Below are 25,443 nucleotides of genomic sequence, written 5' to 3' on the forward strand. Positions count from 1 at the left end.
AAATAAAAAATAGAACATTGCTGAGAGACCCTGACTCTTATTCAAAAAGAAGAGAAAATCAGTTTAATTACCTCACCTACCTATCAGCTTAGCCTGCATCAGAAAAATTACCTTAGTCCACAGTTGAGTAAAATATCTAACACAACGCCTATTTTATAATAAAATGCTAAATACCTCATACAATTTATTGAAAAGATCAAAATTCAAAATTCAAAGTATAAATCTACTAATATGATTTCTTTCACACCATTGTAAAGTTCAAAAATCATAAGTAGGACCATTATTAAAGTTGGGGACAATCTGTATTTCACCACAAAAAACATAGGGTTTAGAAATGTAACTCAGTATGCCTAGCATGTGTGAGATCCTGAGTTCAATCTTCAACATCACAAAAAAGTGAAACAAATACACACTTTCTAAAACTTAAAATATACTCCAAATGTTTAATTATATACTAATTCATGTGAATTATGTAATACTCCCAGACGTATACATAAATAACTGGTGAGTATACTTCTGATAAAAGCCTCTAGCAGCTCTTCATGTTTACTTTCAATCTGTGGAGCACAGACCATGGAACAGTCTGCCAAAGTTCATATCCCAGCTCTACTACTTACTGACAAGTTACTTAACCTATTCCTTGATTTTCTCATCTATAACATGAGGATGATAATAGTAACCTATTGCAAGGAGTTACTACTACGATTAAGTGAGTTACTACAGGTGAAGTGCTTAAAACAGTGCCTACACAGGGCAGGTGATATTTATTAGTTTTCTGTTTTCTTTTTTAAGAGACAAAATTATACTAAATAGTTGCTTTGGTTTTGTGAAATACTTTTGTACCTTTGAGCTTTGAGGCAAAACAAGTATTCCTTCTTCCCTCCTTAGGCATCTGGTTTCAACCATTTCTTTGTGGTTGATCACTGACTTTAGAAAGGGAAGCAGGAAGGAGGAAGGGGCCCAAGTATCTAGCTAAACTTCAAACCCCAAGTGAGTCTGCACATCATCTAACACCACATCCTATATTAATTAGGAGTTAACATAACCAATATTCTAAGGCATTTTGTTTAGCTTATAGCTTTTTCTCTGTCCCATTCAATGTCAGGAGCTGGCAGAAGCATGGACATTTCGGGAAAAGTAAAGGAAAACACAAGTCATATGTGAGTCATCTATCTCGTTCCTCACATCCACTCAGTCATCAACTCCTGTCCATTTTTTCTTGCAACATCTTTCTTAATCATCCCAATCACACCAATGTGCTCTCTTGAGCCCCACAAGGTGGGCACCTATATAGGTTATGGTGCTATATAGGAGGTGTACACAACACATCTTTCTAATGGAGACCTACACCCTCAATTCCTGTGGAGCTTCACACTCCAGTGGCTCCCCTACCCAGACAAGTCTCCATGTTTGCTTCTCCTCCAGCGTCATTTCCCTCAGGCTGTACTCTGCTCAGGGCTTTCAAAGACAAATGTGCATGCTTCTGTGTAGATTGCCTTTGCCAACATTCCCTTCTGCTGAGCCAGACTCCTTACTGACCACCTCTGGGTCTCTAATCCTCAGAGAAAGGAATTGCTTCTCTACCTACTCAAATTCTACCCTTCTTGAAGGTCTAGCTCAAGTCTGACCTATTCCATAAAACTACCAACCTTCACAATTTCCTCTCTTCTGAATGCCTGTGAGTACTTACGGTTTGGACTTCATTATTAGACACTGGCCATTATAAAGCCAGTGTCTAATATATGATCACTTCTTAACAAATCCTCTACATGTACCTTCATGGGTCCCAACCAGTCCTGCCCTGCTGCCCTGGGAAGTGCCCAGCTCCTCTGCCAGTCAGTCTCCTCTCACTTCTATGGAGAAAGGCCCTGAGTTCAGTGGTGCTGGGCATGGCCTCTGGAATCAGGCTGCTAGGGTTGCAAGTCTGTCTCCTCCGCTTTACTTGGGAAAGGGTCTTAATCTCACTTTGCCTCTGCTTCCTTATCTACAAAACAGAACCAACCAATAACAGCACTACTGCTTAGGCTGTTTATAAAAGATTAAATTTTTACAAATTTATAAAAGAGAAATAAAGCACTTAGAAAATTGCCAGGCAGAGAATAAACAGTATATAAATGCTAGCTGTTTAATGAGACATGCCACAATGTGGGCTATTGAGCTATATAGACTAAAGTAAGCTGATAACCTAATAGTTTTGGTGGTTTTTTTTTTTTTGAGACAGTATCTCACTATGTGGCCCAGGATGGCCTGCAACTCACAATTTTCCTTGCTTCTACCTCCCTAGTGCCGGGATTACAGCTGTGTATCACTCAGCACCTAATTTTTGAAGACTTAAGGCAAATCAGGCTGGAGGAACTCTTAGAACATAGGGAGTTCAACCTCTTCATTTCATCAATAAGAAAACTGGCACAGAGAGGGGGAAATGACTAGCCCAGAGTTCCACAGACAGTAAATGTCAGACCACTAAAATTCAAATTTCTTCCTGGGTGATTGGTGGCTGATGCCTATAATTCTAGCTACTCAGGAGGCAGAGATCAGGAGGATCAAGGTTCGAAGCCAGCCTGGGCAAACAGTTTGCAGGACTCTACTCAAAAATAATTCATCACAAAAAGAGGCTGATGGTGTGGCTCAGATGGTAGAGTGCTTACCTAGCAACTGTGAGGCCCCTGAGTGCAAAACTCAAAAAAAAAAAAAAAACCAAAAAAACCCCTCAAGTCTTTGAGAGAGTGGTGATACAGAATATTTTTTCCACCAGACCTCAGTGCAATTCTATCCATATCTTTTAATGGGGAGAAAAAGGTTTTTTATAAGTAACCAACAAACCACTGTGACACAACTGATTAACTTAAAGGTTGACAGTATTGTCTACAAAGCCAGTTGTTTCAGCTGTGTGTGGGAGGGCATCTGTGGCACCCTGAAAATCAGAAGATTAATGAGATGGGTGACCTTAGATAAATTTCCTTCTGTGGACTGCAGTTTTCCCATATGCTTATGGAAATTAGGTGTCCCTAGTTGAACTAAAGACACTGTGGAGGCATGGATTATGCTGTATACTGTAAGGTTCTAAGTCAACATTCAGAGGCTGGCTCAGCACTAAACAAAGCAAATACCGGAATAATTATTGAAAGCTGGGAGTATAGTTCAGCAGCAGAGCACTTGCCTAGCGTATGTGAGGTCCTGGGTTCCATCCCCAGCCCCACAAAAAAAAAAAAAGTGGACTTAAGCCAGGTGCCAGTACCTCACTCCTGTAATCCTAGCTACTCAGGAGGCAGAGATCAGGAGAATCATGGTTAGAAGCCAGCCCTGGCAAATAGCTCACAAGACCCTATCTCGAAAAAACACATCACAAAAAAAGACTGGTGAAGTGGCACAAGGTGTAGGCTCTAAGTTCAAATCCCAGTGCCGAAAAAAAAATTTATATATATACTGACAAACCACAAGCTTCCCTCAGGTGTCTACTGGATGGCCATCTTTTCAGTGAAGCCTTCCCAGTCCACTTTTTTAGCACCAGCTGGCATACCATGTATTTTTACATTTTTTCCTTCTCTCTGACTCTGCCACTAGCATACTAACTTCACAGGGCAGGGGCTTGATGTGTTTTGCTCACTGTGGTACCTTGGACCCTTAAAACACACTGTCTGACACAGAGCAGACTGTACATACATTTTGTTGACTGAATCAATGTATAACATAAACGTTTCCTACCTAATATTTCAACTTGGGTTTCAAAGCACAACCCACTGATAGAAATGTAATAAGCAAATTGGTGGTATTTGTGTTAATATGATAATAAAATATATAAACTGGGCATGGTGGTACACACCTGTAATCCCTCTCTGGAGGTGGAGATAGGAGGATCAAGAGATCGAGGCTACCTGGGCTAAATAAGACCCTGTCTCAAAAAAAGCAATCAATCAATAAATACAACTTATAAAACTCGGAGCTACCACTGCCATCCAAAGTGCACAGAGGCCACGCGTGCCGAGCGCAGTCCGGGCACAGTCTATAAGGAAATCATTAACCTTCAATTCTCACACCAACTCTGCAGTGTCGTTCAATTAAAAGTAGCCGCACGGGGTGAGGGGAATCGAGGAACTTCTGAACAATCTTTGCATTCTCCATAAATCTAAGATTAGTCCAAAATAAAGTTTATTGAAGGGAGCGGGGAAGCATCTGCCAGGAAGCTCCTCTGGGTTTCTCAGCGGATTTGCTGGATGCCAGGGAATGTCCAGATCCTCACGTCCTTTTTCTATGGAGACTTCAACTCCAGTCCCCAAAAGCCACACTTCGAAAGCGAGGATGAGCACGGCCCAGGACGTTCCCGGCTTCATCGAATTTGTGTTGTCGTCCCCAGGTCCCTCATTCCCTCCTGGGGTCACAGGCAAAGCCACCCCACGGGCATATTTCGGTCCCGCCCCCGGACGCCAGCCTTCTAGGCTCTTCCCGACCGCGCAAGGGAAGTGAGAAGGCAAGTCGTCCTCCTCCAGCTCCGCCACCGCCGCCTCGCCTGGGAAAGCCCCGCCGCTCCAGGGTCCCCCACCTCGAATGGAGCGCGAGCCGCGGCCCCGGAGACCCGGCGCGGGACGCTGCGGTCACCGAACGTCGGGTGTCGCGAGGGCAGCTCCCAGCACCCACCCTCGCCCCACCGCTCGGCCCCGAGGAGCCCTCGCGGGCGTTTGGTCCGCGACCCTCGCCGCCCGCGACCCTCCGGCCGTCGCCCGGCCCCCCAGGCCGCACTCACCTGTGGGCGCGGCGCCCCCGCCGCCGCCGGCGCAGAGCAGCAGCGCCCACAGCCCGCAGAACCGCGCCGGCCACTCCATGCAGCCCCTCGCCTCGGAGCCCGGCCGGGCTGGAGCCTGGGCAGTCTCCGCCTCCTTTGCTCCCGCTCCCACTTCCCGGCTCCGCCGCCCTGGAGACCGGGGGCCGGCGCAGACGGGAAGGGCCGCTCCGCCCACGGTCGCAGGTAACTCGAGCCTGCAGGGGGCGGGGCGCCAGCGGCTGCTCGGGCTCCCAGGGCGCGGACACCTGGCCAGGCCTCTGTGCTGCCACCCGCCGCTCCAGAGTCCCCTGTCTGACCAAACACAACTTCCTCGACCGCGTCGCGGCCCAGCTCAAATGCCTGCCCGGCCCCCGCCCTCCTTTCTCGCGGTGGTGTCAGCGCCCGCAGACGAAGTTACTGACTGCAGGGGCGTTGGAGGTGCCCAGGGCTGTGCCCGGCTGGACACTAGGGCAGGGTCATCCAGGGAAAGAACCTTGGCCTCAGAGTCTGGAAACCGGGCTTCCAAGCCTTGGCCTCTGAGCCCTTATTTCCTAGGCTCTGACTCAACGGTTAGTGACACTAGCCCTACTTCACTGGGTGAACTTGAAAGTCCAAATAGGGGTCTTGGTAGCACTCTGTTTTGTGAAAAGGACAAACGATATATCTGAAAGCTGGTAATAACATCCTATTGAATCGGATTTTAAAAGGCAGCATTCCAAGTAGGAGGGACAGCACCATCCTATATACTTGTACTTTTTAAAACACACAACTACCTTCTTAATTTCCTAACATGAAATTAGGTGCCTATGAGTCAGTAAGGTTGGGGGAGGAGAAAAATTAGAATCCTTATGAGTTTCCTACTGCTGATGTGACAAATTACTACAAATTTAGTGACTTAAAACATTTTTATTGTATTACAGTTCTGGAGGTCAGAATTCTCACTGAGCTAGAATCAAGGCGTGGGGAGAGCTGCATTCCTTCTGGAGATTCTGGGAGAGAATGTTTCCTTGACTTTCTATCTTCTAGAGGCTTCCCACATTCCTTGGCTTGTTGCTATAACACTCAGATCGCTGATGGCTTCCCCTTTCACATCTCTGGCCCTCCTACCTCCATTTTCCCCCTATAAAGACTTCATGGGCAGGAGTGGTGGTGCACACCCATAATCCCAGCACTAGAGAGGCTGAGGCAGGAGGGTTTCAAGTTCAAGGTCAGCCTAGGATACATAGGTAAACACTGTCTCAAAACAGAACAACAGAAACAAAAAGACCATTGTGATTAGACTGGGCATACCACATGATCCACAATAATCTCCCCAACTCAAAAAGCCTTGATTTTTTTCTATGTAAGGTAATACATCCTATTACCTTGTCTGAACATCAGGACATGGTTGAAATAAGCATACATTCTATCACTCTTCTCTTCCTCCCTGAAAAAAAGTCATGTCTGGACGGATGGTGAGATTTACTAATAAAGGTACATTTTGGTCAAATTAAGTCAATGTATGCAGTTGAAAGCAGTTGTAAAAATTTAGCAATAAGGGTTAGCAGTATACCTCAGTGGTAGAGTGCTTGTCTAGCATGAATAAGACCCTGGGTTGAATTCCCAGCATCCAAACAAAAAGCAATTAAAAAGACTGATAATATACCTAGTCTTGACCTCACGCAAAGGCCATCGGGATGTTTAACCTAGCTAAACATAGGCTCCACTATTGGAACGAAGGCCCTCAGTTTCAATAAATATTTATGAAGTCCTTCCAGGAAATGTGGAAGACAGTCTCGTTAAAAGCAGACCTTGGTTGGGGGTTGCTCAGTGACAGAGTATGTGCTTAGCATGCATAAGACCCAGAATTCCAACCCCAGCACCAAAGGAAAAAAAGACAGACCTTGCCAACAAAGAGCTGCAACCAGTTTGAGGGGATATCATATCATAAGGACAAGAACCATGAAATTGTGGGATACAAAGAAGGGTGCCTTATGGGGCAAGGCAGGCTTCTAGGAGGAGGGCCTGCCTACACTTCATTCTTACAGTTAAAGTTTCAGTATAAATCCCTGCCTATATATATTATGAAATAAAATGTGTTTATGAAAACAACAAAACTATCAAAGTTATAGAACTAGAGCTGGGCGCCTGTGGCTCACGTCTGTAATCCTAGCTACTCAGGAGGCAGAGATCAAGAGGATCGCAGTTCGAAGCCAGCCCAGGCAAATAGCTTGCGAGACCCTATCTTGAAAATGCCATCACAAAAAGGGCAGGCGGAGTGGCTCAAGGTGAAGGCCCTGAGTTCAAGCCCCAGTACACGCAAAAAAAATTATAGAACTAGATATATTACTGTTTTTTAAATCCCTCTCTAAATAGGTCAACACTCCCTAACCCAAGGCCTCCCTTTGCCATCATCTCAGACATATACACTTGTTGACATTTGTTATAAGCATTATCCAATAAGTTTATAATAACATTTCCAAAATGATTATGTCATCTGCCTTTTAAGGAGTCTCCAGTTGGAAAAGGAGCCCCTGGGGACTGGCTGAGTGCCATCCTGGGCACTGGCTGTCATAGATTGACCACTTAAAACAAATAGTAATAACTGCAAATGGTTGGGAAACTAAGGGTTGTGACTATCATTAGCCATGAGAATTTGAACATTGTGAAGAAAGCAATAGCTTCCTTTCACCAAGCTAATTCTGCCTGTTGTTCTTGAGTAAGACTATATAGTCAGTTTCCTTTTTTCTCGGATTCTAAATATCCAGCAACATTTTAAAAAATTGTGAAGAGGATGGATTCAGAGAAGATTAGGAATGCTGTTTCTTCAACATGAAACCGTTATTTGTAGTCTCTGTGTACTTTTATGCAAAAGGCATCTTGAATTGAATTAGGCCACTGCCCTGGTCAGCAGGAAGAACGAAAACAAATGGAAAGCTTTCCAGGAACAGCAATAAACAAGAAACTCTCCATTTGGCTTTGAGTAATCAAAATCATGATGAGGCAACACCAAGTTTAGCTTTAACCCTTGGAACCCTGATGATTTGGGCTGGCCTGAGACTACCAGTTGCTTCTCTCTAGTTTTGGCCAGCAGTTGCTGGAGTTCTAGTTGACCTGTGAACCTCAGCCACTCCAGTTTGTTTTGATCTTTACCTTTCTTACTAAGGCTTTTCCCTTTTCTATAAGTGGAGGTAAAAAGGTGCAGAGACAAGATATCTGACAGGAAAGAATGATGTCCCTCTTTCCAAAGTCAGATCTCCCTGAGAAATGCCCTTGGGTGTTCAAAAAGGACATGGACACCAGCATACACTATAAGCTTAGATGAAAATGCTGGTATCATAGGAAAAAAAAGAACCCCAAGAGTCTGTTACCTTCTGTTAAACAAAATCAAAACAGATCCTCATTACCACTTTAATGCAAACAAAAAGGGGAAGTCAGAGACCGGGTATTTCCCTCCTCTGACTCTGGAGCAATGGCTCCCAACCAGGGGCTATTTTGGCAATGTCAGTGGATACTTCTGCTTGTCATGACTAAGTAGGGTGGGGTGCTCTTGGCATGGAGTGGGTAAAGACTAGGGATGCTGCTAAGCATAGGAAGCCCCCACAACAGATTTGATCTGCTCAAAATGACAATAGTGTCAAACCTGAGAAATCCTGAGCTCTAGAATATGCTTTGTTGTCTTTTGTACTTGGCCCCCACCTGCCCATTGTCCCATGCTTGCCAAAAAAAGAATGAGAAATGAATGCTAAAGCTATTTAGTCTTCACACTCCTCTCTTTCCTTTACTTAGCACCCCCTTCTTCCATCCCACTGTCTAGCCATGCAGCCTCTTATTGGATTGTAAACCATCTCTTAGATCTACCCCCACCTCACCCAGATGATCCTGTTTCCAATCTTTAGTTATAGCAATGGTCTTCTAACTGGCCCTGAAGACCCACTCTCCATGAGGCAGATCTTCCCAATGTCCTAGATCTCACTCACTACACAAACACTTAGTTTCTTAAGTAACACTTCTCAAGTGCCAGAAAAGAAGTCCCAAGTCATTTGTCTACAGGTTTGCCTCTTTAGGACAGATTGACAACACAGACTTTTCCCAGCTTCATCTTCAGCCAGGCTCCTGGTCACCTAGCACTAATAGCTGATTGGCCACCTTCAGACTGAAAGTCCTTTGTGGCTAATTATGCTTTTTTTCAGTTTTAGGAATGGAATCCAGGGCCTTGCCCATGCTAAACAAGAGCCCTACCACTGAGCTGTACCCTCAAGCTCCCCTCCCCCCTTTTTTGGACAGTACTAAGGTTTGAACTCAGGGACTCATGCTTGCTAGGCACCTCAATCCCCTTATGAGCACTTTTGTTTAACCCACATCATATTTAAATTTATTTTGGCTCTAGATTCCAAAAATTAAAGGAGAAAAATCAGGAGAGTTTTTTTTTTTTTTGCTCAAGAACCCCAATCTCCAGGTTCTCTAAAGAAAGCAAAAGTTCTGTCATTTTATTGGGCCTATTTTGCAGTGTACCAACAGCCAGAGGACGTCAAGCATTTTGTCTATAAGGCATGTGCCTCTGTCTACACAGGCCGGATGGCCCCCTATTGCACCTGGCCTGGCCTGCTTCCCTTACTTATTACTTGCTTGGCTCCTGTTTGTCATCTCTGATATTTTCTCACTGCCAAGCTTTTCTCTTGCTGTACTTTTTGCCCAGAATGTTTTTCTATCCCTCAAATGTCACATTTTTGTAGCTCCCCAAATTCAAACTTCTTTGCTCTCTACCATATGTGTGCTCATGGCACTTGGTAAGTTTAAGTTCTGTGGTCATAGCAAATATTTCACTGGTTTGTCTGTGTGTCTATTCTGCTATAGGATTCAAGATCCTAGATCCACCCACTGTGTCCAGGGGAACTCCAGGATATCTATGTAGGAAGACGTTGGGGGTAGGAATCTGCTTGGCAGGGACAGCCACCACGGGACTTGTCTTATGTGTACAGCCAGCAGTCTGCTCTTACTTAGATTCTGAGTTATTCGGGTGGCTTAGGGAAGACATCCTCTGGCACCATGACTGTAAAGTGATAGTGGCACATACCATGCCCTTAATGTTCGAGATCAACTGAAGGTCCTTTCTCCTCAGCAAGTGGTTTTCTGCTACAGGGTTAGTGGAGTTCACTTGAGGGAGTGCTGTTTATGCAGGAGGATCTGACAGGAGTCTTTCAGTTTAGCCTGAGGCAGGGTAGGCCTGCTGTTAGGGCTTCTGGGTCAGCTTCTTGAAGCCCACAGACCCATAGGCCTTTGCACTTTACAGTAGTCATTACATTAATTTTTCTTTTTTGGTGATGGGGACTGAAACACTGGATTTGAGTTGCTAGGAAGAGCTCTACCACTCAGCTACACTGCCAGCCTAGGCTCCTCTGCTTAGAGGTTTCCAATGTCAAAGTCATCGCAGTGACCTCCAAGGCCCTGCCCTGTCTTACCCCATTACCTCTCTAATCTAACCTCCTGGGCAAAGTTACTCACACAAGGCAAGCAAGCTTCTGCCTCAATGCCTTTGCTGTGCCTATTTTCTCCGTTTGTGCTCTCTCCCTGAGATATCCACAGTTAGCTCCCTCACCTCATTCAGATGACTCATTCAGGCCAGGCTGGTCCACGTCATCAAAAATGACAAGTCCCATTCAGGCGCCAGTGGCTCACATCTGTAATCCTTGCTACTTGGGAGGCTGAGATGAGGTGGATTGTGGTTGGAGACCAGCCCGGGCAAATAGTTCACTAGACTCCCATCTCCAAAATAATAGAACAAAATGGATTGGAGGTGTTGAATCAAATGGTAAAACTCCCTGCTTTGCAAGCGTGAAGCCCAGAGTTCAAAATCCCAGTCCCACCAAAAAAACCATTATAATGCTCTCCCCCTCTGCCTTCCTGGGTGTCTGTCTCTCCACACTAAAAGGTAAACTTCACCAGATAGGGAGTTTTTTTTCTGATTTGTTCCCAACTATATCATCAGCACTCAGAATTGTGCCTAGCATATAGCACATGCTCAATAAATATAGTTAAATGAAGACATAAATTACACTTTGTTAGATGTTATAAAGGTTACCAACCAATGCACAGAAGGCAACAATTCCTACTCATGGGATGTTCCTGGTCTAAGCTGTGGAAAGGTACATAAAACATAAAACCATTAGAGAAAAAACAAAAGGCAAACAAACAAATAGCAAAACATTCATCTGGGGTACAGGTTTGGAGAAAGGCAGAACAGAGAAATGATGTTGTTGAATTTGCTTTTTGTTGTTGTTTTGCAATACTGAGGGTTGAAGCCAGGACCTCCAAGCACTGTACCTCTTGAGCTATGCCCCTGGCCCTGGATTTGCTTTTGAAAATTTATTGGAGTAGGTGGGAATTGAATTAGACTTTAAAGGATGACCAGGACCAGAATAAGAGAGAGAAAGAGAGAGAGGGATGGGGGGGAGAGAGAGAGGGATGGGGGGAGAGAGAGAGAGAGAGAGAGAGAGAAAAGAAGAAGAAGAAGAAGAAGAAGAAGAAGAAGAAGAAGAAGAAGAAGAAGAAGAAGAAGAAGAAGAAAGAAGAAGAAAGAAGAAAGAAAAGGAAGAAGAGGAGGAGGGGGGAGGAGAAGGGAGGAGGAGGAGGAGAGGAAAGAGGAGTAGAGGAGGTCAACTTGTGACATAAAAGTTGTTTTGTTTGGGCCCTGTGCTTTCTAGGCAGGTGATCTACACCTCCAGCCCTTTTGCTGCTTTAGTTAGATAGGATCTCCTGTTTTTTGCCAGGGCCTTGTGACTGCAGTACTTCTACCTATGCCTCCCAAATAGCTGGGATCAATCATAAACCACCACACTGACCCCCAATAGACTTTTCGAACAAGGTGGTAACATAATATAAGTGGTGTTTAGGAAAGCCAACTTTTAAACATGAATGACTGCCAGGTACTGGTGGCTCACACCTATAATCCTAGCTACTCAGAGATCAGGAGGATTGTGTTTCAAAGCCAGCCCTGACAAATAGTTCGTGAGACTATCTTGGGAAAAAACCCATCACAAAAAAAGGCTGGTGGAGTGGCTCAAGGTGTAGGCTCTGAGTTCAAACCCCAGTACCACAATATATAAATAAATAAGCATGACTAAGACTTTGTTAATCTTGCCTAGAGATAAGAAGGCCAGCGGAAAGACTGCTTGAGGTATCGGAAGCCAGTGATAGGGGCAGCCTCCAGGCCAACTGTGGGCCACCCCAGCCAGAACCCAGGGGCTGTGAGGCTTATTCTTCCCTTGGCAAAACTATATTGGGAGCTGTTCTATGCAAGAATACCGAGCGTCTGGAACTTGTACTGTCTTTTGTTACCCATGAAAATATTCAATATCCCCTCCGGATTCTCCCTGGACCCCTGTCCCTGCTCTGCTTTCCAACACTCCTGTTCCAGAAAGAGGAAGGACCTCAGTGGGTTAGCATCCAAAGCTCCTCCTTTGGCTTCAGGTTGGGGGTGCTGTGGTATCTGCCACTAATCCAACATCTCAGCCAGGATCTCCTGCAACCTCTTCACAGCACCCTCTCCACTAGGTATCTATAAACCTCTTTAGGTCCTGCCCCCTTCCCTGGTCCTGGAAGTACTGGCCCAACTCGTGTGCACTGTCAGGGCAGGGGTCCTTTGTTTAAAGATTCAAATGTTTCATTTACATATTAGTCTGGCACCTTCTTGCTCTGAAAGCTCTCCATTGTTTGCCTTGAAAGGAGAAAGTAATAATATTTACATTTAACCAAAGAAAACTCCAGTCTCTCTGGCCTCAGATTATAAGGGTTCTTTGAGAGAGGGGCTATTTGCATACCAGTGACTCTGCCCCAGGGATCAACCCTTTGATTTGCATATCTTAATTACATTCCCAGAGGTCACTTTGTATATCTGGCTTTTAGATGGATCCTTATGCAAACGTGGTGTTGTGGCCTCACTTTTCACTTGGAAACACCAGGCTTCAGAAGCAGCAAAACCTATCCCACATTACCCCATCTCCCCCACACCCTCTCACTTGGATTGCCTTTGGTCATAAAACAGGTCAACTCTGACTTCCTCCACAGCATACTTGGTGCCCTGCGCCTGGAGGCTGCTTCCTGCACTCTGAGCTAAAAGACAGAAGCCAGCTTGGCCATTTGTCAGTCCAGAAGCAAGGGCGAGTTTCCAGGATGGTACCAGTTCCTTGCAAAGTTGATGAAGTTTGTTTCATGACACATTGCATTATTTATTTTTAGAAATGTTCTATGAGTGTTTAAGAAAAATGTATATTCTTCAATTATTGGGCCCAGTGCTCTACAAGTCTACACTGGGTCAACTTTAAGTATTATATTGGTCAAATCAATACATTTGCTGATTTTTTCTTTTTTTGACTGTGACAGGGTTCGCTGCCATCAAACTTCTGATTTTTCTGAGTGCTGAGTTTACAGGTGTGTATCACCACACCTGGTTACTTGCTGATTTTTTGGGGTGGGGTGTCTCTGTTGGATCTACTGAGAGCTAGGTGTTAAAATCTCTTGCTATGATATTATAATGGTGGATTTGTCACACTTTCTTTCTAATTCTGTTAGCTTTGTTTTATATATGTATTTTTTGTGGTATTGGGATTTGAACTTGAGGCCTCATGCTTGTTGGCAGGCACTCTACCACTTGAATCACTCTGCTAGCCCTATATATATATTTTTTGAGGCTGTTTCATCAGATGCACACAAATATCTAGAACTATTCCTAGTGAACCAAACCATTCATCACTATAAAGTAACTTTCATTAATCTAGCACAGTACTTCTTTTTGCCTTAAAGTTTATTTTGACTAATCATATTATAACTTAATAAGCTTTTTTGTGGTTAGTATGTGCCTGGTACATTTTCCTACATCCTCACTCTCTTTTCTGTGCCTTTATGTTTTAGGTCTGTTCTTGCAAACAGGATAAGGTGCAAATTTGTTTTTTCTTCAATAGCAAATCATTGTCCTTTAACTGTAGAATTTTGTTCATTTACATTTACTTTTTATAAACATATTTACATTTTCATAAATTTATATCGATTTTGTGCTTTCTATTTGTATCAGTTTTTATTTCCTTTTGTCCTTTCTTCTCAACTTCTTTTAAATATTGTGAAGGTTTTTTTTCCCTTGCTTGGTCTTTTTTATTATAAGAGTATCTTTTATGTCTTGTAAAGCAAGTATTACAGTGCCTACCACAAAGTTTATTATAAGGTTTACATGAGATGTGAGCTGAAGAAAGTCAGATAAATGTTTATCCAGTGTATACATAATAAGCACTAAAAATGGGAACTATTATTAGAATTTCTAGCACTCTTTCATCTGTTTAGTTCCCTTATCGCTTGTGGTTCCGCTTCTGTTGTTCTCCTTTCTGCTGGCATTGTCCCATTTGTTCTCAGTCCTTTTTCTTTCATTTCTCCTTTGCTGCCACTCAATTTCCTGTTTCCTCTTACCCTTTTATCCCCAGGGCAGCTAGTGTGCAAGCTGCAATGATGAAGCCATTTGGGGAAGAGAGTCAGTGTAGAAGAGCACACTTGGGGCAGGAGGAGAGTCTACACTTCCTCATTCACAAGATGGCAGAAGTTCTGTTCAACACGTAGCCAACTCTGGGTGCCACTCTAGCTGGCCATGGTGAAACTGGATAAGCTGACACCATCGGTATTTGTGAATGAGTTCAAAGGCAACAGAGCTCATCAGCAAGGATACAGTTTAATTCTTTAGCATCTTCCCCTAAGGACTACAGCTTTATTCTCCATTCTCAAGGAGTCCTGTTGTGGGAGAGTGGATGTCACCAGAATAGGAATTTGTGTATGTACAATGCAGAGCCTGGAAAGAGGAACCATTGTACTCAAACACACTGTGGTCAGAGGAAGATTTTGTCATCATTGTTGTAACAGAGCTGCATCTAATAGATTTAGCAAGCCATAAGTATATTTTTTCATGATGATTAGAGAAAGCAACACATTTTTTGCAAAAAAAGCAAAATGTCCCCAGAGCCAAAAAAGAAAGTCTCCTCTAATTTGGTACTTGATTGCTGTGGAGATTCCTTACCCAACTTACTTTAGATCTTTGCTTTTTTCTGTCCTCTGTAGCATGACATTCTTTCAAGATATGTTGTGCCTCTGGAGGAACACTGGCACTTGGTGGAGTTTTGGGTGTTTTTCTGTTCTCTGGTGGTTTCCATACTTGGATAGAAATAAACAGAGGTGCTGAACTTCCATATTTCAAATGAGGCTTACCCAAATTTAAGGGTCTAATATTTATAAATTTTAAATGGACACTGTTGGTATATTTTGAAACTCTTTTATTACAAATGTGCACTTTCACATTATGATGGGATGAAAATGCAATATATTCTTTATTGTTAGCAAAGACACTGATAACACCTCTCTATGATCCAGAATTTAAAAAAAAAACTATATATCATCTATCCCACCTTTTTTCAACACAGTGACTACTAATGCCAGCATCTCATGGCAATTATAGGAGCAACTTGATTTCCTAAAATCCATAGAAAAGGTTTGAGGAGTAGAAGGTGAGATAAATATATACTAGAACAAGGTGCACAAGGATGGGGAGTGAAACATATCTAGGAGAGAAAGTTTTAGGAAAGTGTGGGAAATGATCGGAGGAAAGCAAGAACAACAAAGAAACACAGAAAATTCGAAAGGGGGAGCAGGTCTTTCAATTTTAGCATCCAGATAAACATTTGATTTGAAGTGACTGAGGGGATTTTACCTCCTTAGTATACTCTAGACCAGTAGTTCTCAAACTATTTGATCTCACGACTCTTTAAACTCTTAGAAATTGTTGAGAACCTCAATCCTGCTTTCTTTCTCTCTCGCCCATTGGACTTCAACTCCCAGGCACTCCTTACTTAGCAAGTTGCCTGGGAGTTTGCTTCTGGATTGCCTAACCTATGACAAGTGTCTAGCACTTATTAGTGCTCAAATTATTTTTTTTTGACAGTACTGGCATTTGAACTCAGAGCCTTGGGCTTGCTAAGCAGGCTCTCTACCACTTGAGCCACGTCCCTAGCCCTAATGTTTAAACTATTGAAGCAACTATTTTCTTTTGTTACAGGTGTACTTGACTTTAAACAAACTAAATTTAGCAACTTCTAGATATATGGGGATTATTTATTTTGTAAACAGTTTCTTTAATTCTCTCAAAGTATTTAACAGGTAGTATGATTTATTTAAAGTAAGGTAAAATAGACAAAATTTAAGGCATAAAACTTAGGGAGATGCAAATCAAAACCACAATGAGATATTACTTCATACCCATTAGGATGTTTCTTTTAAAAGAAAAAAAACAGAAAATAACAAGTGTTGGTGAAGACGTGGACATATTGGAAATTTTGTGTATTGTCAGTGGGAATGTAAAATGGTGCAAATGCTATGGAAAACAAAATGGAGGTTACTCAAAAAGTTAGGTGCAAGAGTAGTGGCTCAGTGGCAGAGCACCTGCTTAGTATGTGTGACACTGGGTTCAATCTCTAACATTGCAAACAAAAATTAGATGCAGAACCTCCATGTGATCCAACAATTACACACCTAGTTACAGAACCAATGATTGACAGTGATGACTCTTGTAGGTATTTGTACACCAACGTTCATAGTAGCATTATTCATAATAGCCAAATACCAGTAGTAGCTCTAATTTCCATCAATGAATGTCAATAAACAAAATGTGGTATATAAATACAATGGAATATTATTCTGTCTTTAAAAAGAAGGAAATTCTGGCACACGTTATAACATAGATGGACTTTTTAGATATTATGCTGAGTGAAAAAAGACAGTAACAAAAGGAAAAAAGCTGTGTTATTCTATTATGAGGTAAGTAGAATAGTCAGATTCATAGAGCAGATAGTAGAATGGTTGTTATAAGGGGTTGAGGGAAGGGAACTGAGGAGTTGTTTAATGTAGATAGAGTTTTTACTTTGGGATGATACAATAGCATGGTAGATGGGTAGGGGTGATGGTTGCAGAAGAATATGAATTGTGCACTTAAAAATTGTTAATGTAGAGCTGGTGGCTCACATCTGTAATCCTAGCTACTCAGGAGGCAGAGATCAGGAGGATCACAATTCAAAACCAGCTCGGGCAAAATAGTTTGTGAGACCCTATCTCGAAAAAACTCAACACAAAAACAGGGCTGGAGGAGTGGCTCAAGGTGTAGGCCCTGAATTCAAACCCTAGTACCAGAAAAAAAATTGTTAACGTAGGAGCTGGGCATCTATGGGATTACATCTGTAATCCAAGCACTCAGGATGCTGAGGCAGGAGAATTTCCAGATATAAGCCAGTTTGGCCTACATAGCATGTTTCAGGCCAATCTAGGCTACATGCAAGACAATGCCTCAAGAAAACACAACAAATTGTTAAAATGACAAATTTTGTGCTGTGTATTTTTACTATAATAAAAATGTAAAAAAATTAAAAAGGATAAATATGTCTGAAACCTTGCAATACATTAGTAAATTAGTTGCATTAAAAGGTTAATGAATCAGGATTCCAAGATGGCGACTAGAGGGAGGAAGCAGAAAGCGAGCCTCCTATAGTGAAATCTTGGAGAGACGCTGGAGACACATTTTGCAGGCATAATCACTGAGAAGAGGCATAACTTTGACCCCTCCACACCTCCAGCCGGTGCAGAGAATCTCCACTTCACGCTAAATGGAGAAACAAGGAGGGCCCCTGGGCTGCCAGTTGCCGGCGCCCAGACGGCTTGGGAAGACACGGACCAGGTGAGCTTCGCGGTACAGCGGTTCCCCCACAGACACGCCTGGGCCAGAGCAGCATAGTCCCCTGGACAGACTGACCTCCACCAGGGGAAAAAAAGAGAAACTGACTAATAAGCAATAAGAATAATTAAGACACGCAGGAAAGAGGGTGGGGTGCACTGAGCACCGAAGATTGGGGGAAGGGAATCCTTCCCAGGACTGTAAATAAACAAGCCGGGCGGGCCTGAGAGTCTCTGGCGGGAGTGGGGGCGGGGCGCACGCCCAGCAACCAGGAGTGCTGGTGAGAGTGGCGAAGGGAGGAAAACTCCACAGGAGAGGAGGGAAGACCCACTTCCCACGTGAACTGTAAACAAACATGGCGGCTGGCAGGAGCAGCAGCACCTCCCAGTAATCAGGAGCAGGAAAGCTTGTGAAAGTGGCGGTGGGAGGAAAACTGCACAGGAGAGGGGGGAAGACCCACCTCCCACATGAACTGTAAATAAACACGCAGGCCTGACAACACGGGTGCAGTGTCACCTTTCCCAGTGCTTGGAAAGGGGAAAGCCTGTAGCAGAGGCTCCTGCACAGGAGAACTCTGAATAAACAAAGTCTGCGGGACCAGGTGAGTGCTAAGCTCACCCCTGAGATATGCATAAACAACGCCTCCAGCAACAGCAGGCTGACAGCAGCGGGCAGGCAAGCCACAGCTGTAGATACCATTCTCAGAACTGTCTCCAGACTCTTTTTTTTCTTTTTCTCCCTACCTTTGATGAGAGAACAACCGAATTACACCTGCATGCTGAAAAACTTACTGAAACTGTACTGCATTTGAACTTGGTTCACTTGATGGGGTTTGTGTGTGTGTGTGTGTGTGTGTGTGTGTGTGTAGTTTTCTTCTACTTTATGCGTCCCCTTTGATGAGACAACTACAGAACAACATCTGAGGCACCATCTCCAGGATTGGAGACTGAGACGGACACCCAAATTATTAAGACTGAAACTTCATTGCATTGGAGGTTTTTGGTTTTTTGATTTTTTGATTTAATTTTCTATTTTCCATTTTATTTTAATTCACATTTATATAGAGACATTTCTTTCATTTACTTATTTTTTATTTTTATTCTTATCCTTATTTTTTTTTTTTGATTTTCAATCCTCTCTCTGTCTCTCCAATGTCTGTTCAGCTTACTGTCAATTAGTACACTAATGCTCCCTGTTTATACCTTTGAAACTTTCTTGTCTGAAACCTTGTTCTGCTTTCTCCCTCTTGTCTGTGTATTTGTTTTCCCCTTTTCTTTAACTTCTTGCTTTCCATCTCAGCTCACCCTTCCATTCTAAATATTACCATTGTTATTATTACAAGCTAGAAAATACTTAATTGCACACAGTACAGGGACAGTAACAACACCAAAGACAATGACGGGAAGACAGAAAAAACAGGGAAACCAGTTTCCCCACAGCAAAAAATTAGTACGGGAACCAGAGGGGAATGAAGAAAACAGAAACTCAGATCCAAACTCCAACAAAATGAAGAGAAACTATGCCGAAGGACCCAATGAAGTCCACAAGAATAATTTAAAAGAAGACATACTACAAGTACTCAATGAGAATTTTATAGAGATGATACTGGATAGGGTCAACCAAAATGTACAGAAGACACTCATGAAATCCCAAGACAACAAAAATAGAGAATTTGAAAAAGCAAAAGAAGAAATAAAGGAAACCATAGAAGCACTGTATAAACACCAAAGTGAAACAGAGAACATGATGAATAAAAGGATAAATGAACTCAGGACAAAAATAGACAACATTAAAGAGGAAAACAGCCAGAATATGGAAAACCTCAGAAAAAAGAACGAAACAGAATTGCAAAACATAACGGAAGGCCAATCCAGCAGAATAGAACAAACAGAAGACAGAATCTCAGAACTTGAAGATGAAATGGTAATTAAAGGAAAAACTGAAGAACTATTAAATAAACAACTCAAGACCTGTGAAAAGAAAATGCAAGAACTCACCGACTCCATCAAAAGACCAAACTTGAGAATCATGGGCATCGAAGAAGGAGAAGAGGTGCAAGCGAAGAGAATGTGTAATATATTCAACAAAATAATAACGGAAAATTTCCCAAATCTAGAGAAAGATATTCCCATGCAGATGCAAGAGGCCTCCAGGACACCAAACAGACCAGATCAAAATAGAACTACTCCACGACATATCATCATTAAAACAAGTTCAGAAACTAAGGAAAGAATATTGAAGGCTGTAAGAGAGAAAAAACAAGTAACATACAAAGGTAAACCCATCAAAATCACAGCAGACTTCTCAACAGAAACATTAAAAGCAAGAAGAGCGTGGGGTGAGATCTTCTGGGCATTGAATGAAAATAACTTCAACCCCAGGATACTCTACCCAGCAAAGCTATCATTCAAAATAGATGGAGCAATAAAAGTCTTCCATGATAAGCAGAAACTAAAACAATATGTGACCACAAAGCCACCACTACAAAAGATTCTTCAAGTGATTCTGCACACAGAAAGTGAAACCCAACTTAACCATGAAAAGACAGGCAGCACCAAACCACAGGAAAAGAAAAAGCAAGACAGTAGAGAGTAACCTCAACTTAGGTACACACAATCAAACCTTCAAACAACTAAGACAACTAAATGACAGGAATCACCACATACCTATCAGTACTAATGCTTAATGTTAACGGACTTAATTCACCCATCAAAAGGCACCGTTTGACAAAATGGATTAAAAAGGAAGATCCAACAATTTGTTACTTACAGGAGACTCATCTCACCAACAGAAATAAGCATAGGCTTAGGATGAAAGGCTGGAAGAAGATTTACCAAGCCAGTGGCCCCCCAAAACAGGCAGGAGTAGCAATACTTATCTCTGACAAAGTAGACTTCAAACCTACATTGATCAAATGAGATAAAGAAGGATATTCCATACTAATAAAAGGGGAAATAGACCAAAAGGAAATAATAATCATCAATCTGTATGCACCCAATGTCAACGCACCCAATTTCATCAAACATACCCTGAAAGAACTAAAAGCATATATAAACACCAACACAGTGGTTGTGGGAGACTTTAACACCACATTATCATCAATAGATAGGTCATCCAAACAAAAAATCAATAAAGAAATCCAAGATCTAAAATATGCAATAGATCAAATAGACCTAGTAGATGTCTACAGAACATTTCATCCAACCTCTACACAATATACATTCTTCTCAGCAGCCCATGGAACCTTCTCTAAAATAGATCATATCCTAGGGCACAAAGCAAGCCTCAGCAAATATAAGAAAATAGAAATAATACCATGCATACTATCTGATCACAATGCAGTAAAAGTAGAACTTAACAACAAAAGTAAAGACAAAAAACATGCAAACAGCTGGAAACTAAATAACTCATTACTTAATGAAGAATGGATCATCGATGAAATAAAAGAGGAAATTAAAAATTTCCTGGAAGTCAATGAAAATGAAAACACAACCTACTGGAACCTATGGGACACAGCTAAGGCAGTTCTGAGAGGAAAGTTTATAGCCATGAGTGCATATATTAAAAAGACTGAAAGATCCCAAATCAATGACCTAATGATACATCTCAAACTCCTAGAAAAACAAGAACAAGCAAATCCCAAAACAAATGGAAGGAGAGAAATAATAAAAATAAGAGCTGAAATCAATGAAATAGAAACCAAAAAAACCATACAAAGAATTAATGAAACAAAAAGTTGGTTCTTTGAAAAAATAAACAAGATCGATAGACCCCTGGCAAACCTGACTAAAATGAGGAGAGAAAAAACCCAAATTAGTAGAATCAGGAATGCAAAAGGGGAGATAACAACAAACACCATGGAAGTCCAGGAAATCATCAGAGACTACTTTGAGAACCCATATTCAAATAAATTTGAAAATCTAAAATAAATGGACAGATTTCTAGATACATATGATCATCCAAAACTGAACCAAGAAGAAATAAATCACCTGAATAGACCTATAACACAAAATGAAATTGAAGCAGCAATCAAGAGACTCCCCAAAAAGAAAAGTCCAGGACCTGATGGATTCTCTGCTGAATTCTATCAGACCTTTAAAGAAGAACTGATACCAACCCTCCTTAAACTGTTCCACGAAATAGAAAGGGAAGGAAAACTGCCAAACACATTTTATGAAGCCAGTATTACACTTATCCCAAAACCAGGCAAAGACACCTCCAAAAAGGAGAACTATAGGCCAATCTCCTTAATGAACATTGATGCAAAAATCCTCAACAAAATAATGGCAAACTGAATTCAGCAACACATCAAAAAGATTATTCACCACGACCAAGTAGGCTTCATCCCAGGGATGCAGGGGTGGTTCAACATACGAAAATCAATAAATGTAATAAACCACATTAACAGAAGCAAAGACAAAAACCACTTGATCATCTCAATAGATGCAGAAAAAGACTTTGATAAGATCCAACATCACTTCATGATAAAAGCTCTAAGGAAACAACATTATAAAAGCTATATATGACAAACCTACAGCCAGCATTATACTTAACGGAGAAAAACTGAAACCATTCCCTCTAAAATCAGGAACAAGACAAGGATTCTCACTATCTCCACTCCTATTCAACATAGTACTGGAATTCCTAGCCAGAGCAATTAGGCAAGAAGAAGGAATAAAAGGAATCCAAATAGGTAAAGAAACTGTCAAAATATCCCTATTTGCAGATGACATGATCCTATACCTTAAAGACCCAAAAAACTCTACTCAGAAGCCTCTAGACATCACCAATAGCTATAGAAAGGTAGTAGGATTTAAAATCAACATAGAAAAATCATTAGCATTTCTATACACTAATAATGAGCAAACTGAAAAGATAAGTCTACACAGACAGAAAGTAATTTAATGATTGACTGGATGATAGGAGAAAGAGGAATGACTGCCAATGGCACATGAGTATATGAAAAAACATGGAATTCACTGTAAATGGGTAAGTTATATCTCAATAAAGTGGCTATTAACAAAAAAGGCTAATGAAAATCCAAATAATAGACTTCAAGACTATCTTTCCTGATTGGCTCAGGAAAGCAACCATTTATGCCTCAGTGTGGAAAGATTGGTGGGTTTTCTGGTGTTTCCTTTCTATCATTCAGTAAGTACTGAAAACCTTTGGGCAGATAATGCTATTAAAAGGTACAGAGATCTACTAAAAAATATTGTCTTAAAATATTATCTGCTTTTCAGAAATTTGCTCTCTGATTAAGGAAACAGCCCAGACATACTGCATGAAATGAGATTAATTAAGGCAATGCCATGTTGGAGTTCAGATATCACCTTATGCTAATGATTCCACTTGCCGCACAGCAACAACCAAAAATACTATTGCTGTAAAATTAGTGATACTGAAAATAAGATTTCATAGCAGTTAAGAGCAGGGGCTCTGGAGCCAGACTGCCTTGTAGGAATCCTGGCTCCACTACTTCCTGTTTGTGCGACTTTGTGCAAGTTACTTAACTTCTCTGTGATTCAGTTTCCTCCTTTAGAAAATTGGGTTGGTTATGACAATAATGGCACCTATTTTGGAGGGTAGCTGTGAGGATTAAATGTGTTCATATGTGGAAAGCACTCGGAACAGGGGCTGGAACACAGCAAATGCTCAATAAAAGTATGAGCTACTATTCCTTCCAGAAAATGGTGGGCAATCCCTTTGCAAAATATTATCAGTCTATTGAAAAGTCTTGAAAATATGAATATATATATATACCTCATCCTTAGCTTTATCTACCTGTAACTATATGCCATCTTTACCTGAGGGTTTTTGTTGTTGCTATTTTTTGTTTGTTTTCATTTTTAAGCATCCAACCTAGGGCCTTCTGCATGCTAAGCATACACTGTGCCACTGAGCTATACCACCAACCCCTGTCATTCTTTTTAAGAAGTCAAACATTATAGACAGTGGTGACACCCCATATGCACACTTGCCAGTCTCTCCTGCATTGGGTCTCTCTGGAGGTACCATTGTCTTGAATAGTTTTGTACCATTACTGCAATGAGGGTGTTCATAAATAATGCAGGATTATTCTGCATACTTTAAACAATATACAAATGATAATGTATACATATCATCTTCCAACTTGCCTTTTTCACTCTGTTGGGTTTGTGAGACTTATCCACATTGGTTCCCTCATCTTCCTTGTAGAGGGTTTCCACAGCATGTATGCTTATTTATCTATTCTCCCGGTGGAGGCTACTTACATTGCTTCTACTTTTAAGCTATTACAAATAGGGCTGCTATGAACATTCCCCAGCACATATGCAAGACTTTCTCTAGAGATCCTTCTAGAAGTGATTTGCCTTTTCACCTTCACGAGGCAGTGCCAAATTGCCCTATAAAGTGCTTGTATTCTCACCAGCAGTGCCTGGAAGTTTTCACTGCTTCATATCCTTGCCAAAATGGGTGATTTGTTGCGCACTTAAAAATGTTGCTAATTCGATGAGTATAAAATGGTGTCTTAGGCACAGCACTTGCAATGCTGCTTGACACATGGGAGGGATTTAGTAAAGGCAAGATATTAACATTTCCACAATCAATATGGAGGTTGAGCACCTTCACATTTGTTGTCAGATCACTAAGGTTTCCTCCTCTAAGATGTCTCTTCATGTCCTTTCCAAACATTTTTTAAAGCTAGGTTTGTTGTCTTCTTTCTTATTGATTTATAGGGTTACTTTATATTTTCTTGCACTAATCCCTTGTTTACAGTCTGTCACATGTCTTTAACTGCTTTTATGGTGTCTCTTTTATTCAAGAATGTATTTTTAGCTGATCATGGTGGTACATGCCTGTAATCAGCTGAGGCAGGAGGATTGTGAGTTCAAGGCCAGCCTGGGCTACATAGTGAGATCATCTCTACTTTTGGGTTATACTTTTTATAAGTTGTTTAAAAATTCTTCCTTATTAGTTCCTGCCCAGAACCCAGGCCTAGGCAGATCACTATTAGACAGGTTTTATTTTTGTTTTTGTTGTTTTGTTTTCTTGAGAGAGTCTCACTATGTAGCCCAAGCTGACCTTGAACTCATTATCTTTCTGTCTTTTCCTCCTGAGTGCTGGGATTACAGATGTGTACCACCATTCCCAGCAGACAGGTCTGCCTCTGTCTCTGTCTCTCTCTCTGCACTGGAATTTGAACTCAGGGCCTCAAGCTTGCTAGGTAGGTGCTTTACCATTTGAGCCATGCCCCAGTCCTTTTTTTCGCTTTAGTTATATTTTGAACAGTCTCCAGTTTTTGCCTGGTGCTGACCTGAACTGTAATCCTCCTACTTACTGCCTCCTGTAAATGCATATGCCAACATGCTCAGTCAAAATTTCGTTTTTTTTTTTTTGGCAGTACTGGGCTTGCTAGGCAGGTGCTTTCTACTTGAGTTAGACCACCAGCAGGTTTGAGGTTGAGGATCCAGATCTTATATGGGGTTCTTGGTTCGAGGACTTGGCTACACTCTGTTTGTGCATTGTATTGGGTAGTATTAAGTTCAGCTGAGAGCAACAGAGCTCCAAAATAATAGTGGCATAAATGATAGGAAACTTGTGTCTCCATTAATTGTAAAGAGAAAGGAAGTCCAAAGCTAGTATGGAGTATTTTGACCTCACAACGCTTTTGGATACCCAGGCGTTTGGGTGTCTTCTATTTGATTATTCCACTGTATGTGGCTTCTGTTTGTCAGTTCACCTCATGGTCCAAGACAGCTGCTCTATCTCTAACCTTCATTTTCACATTCCAGTCAGCAGGGAAATGTAAGGGGTAAAGAAGAAGGGACATGGCAGCTATCTCTTAAGAAAGATTCTCAACAGCTTCTATATGACATTTGCTTTCATATCCCCTTGGTCAGAAGTTAATCGTGGTAGAGCTTACTGTGGGTGACCATGTGTTCAGTTAAAAATTAGGAATTCTATTACAATG

General features: G+C 41.7%; 1 protein-coding gene across 1 annotated transcript in view; it reads right to left on the bottom strand.

Annotated features, from left to right (window-relative positions):
• The window catches only part of Il13ra1 (interleukin 13 receptor subunit alpha 1), a 53,716-nt gene extending 48,630 nt beyond the window's left edge, over positions 1-5,086 (bottom strand). The window contains exon 1 of the mRNA XM_020181661.2: positions 4,742-5,086. Coding sequence (XP_020037250.1) covers positions 4,742-4,820 — 79 coding nt within the window. The 5' untranslated portion in view covers positions 4,821-5,086. The remainder of the gene's footprint in view (positions 1-4,741) is intronic.
• Positions 5,087-25,443: the final 20,357 nt, after the last annotated feature.

The sequence above is a fragment of the Castor canadensis genome, chromosome X, assembly GCF_047511655.1.
Source record: "Castor canadensis chromosome X, mCasCan1.hap1v2, whole genome shotgun sequence".
NCBI classification, from domain to species: domain Eukaryota; kingdom Metazoa; phylum Chordata; class Mammalia; order Rodentia; family Castoridae; genus Castor; species Castor canadensis.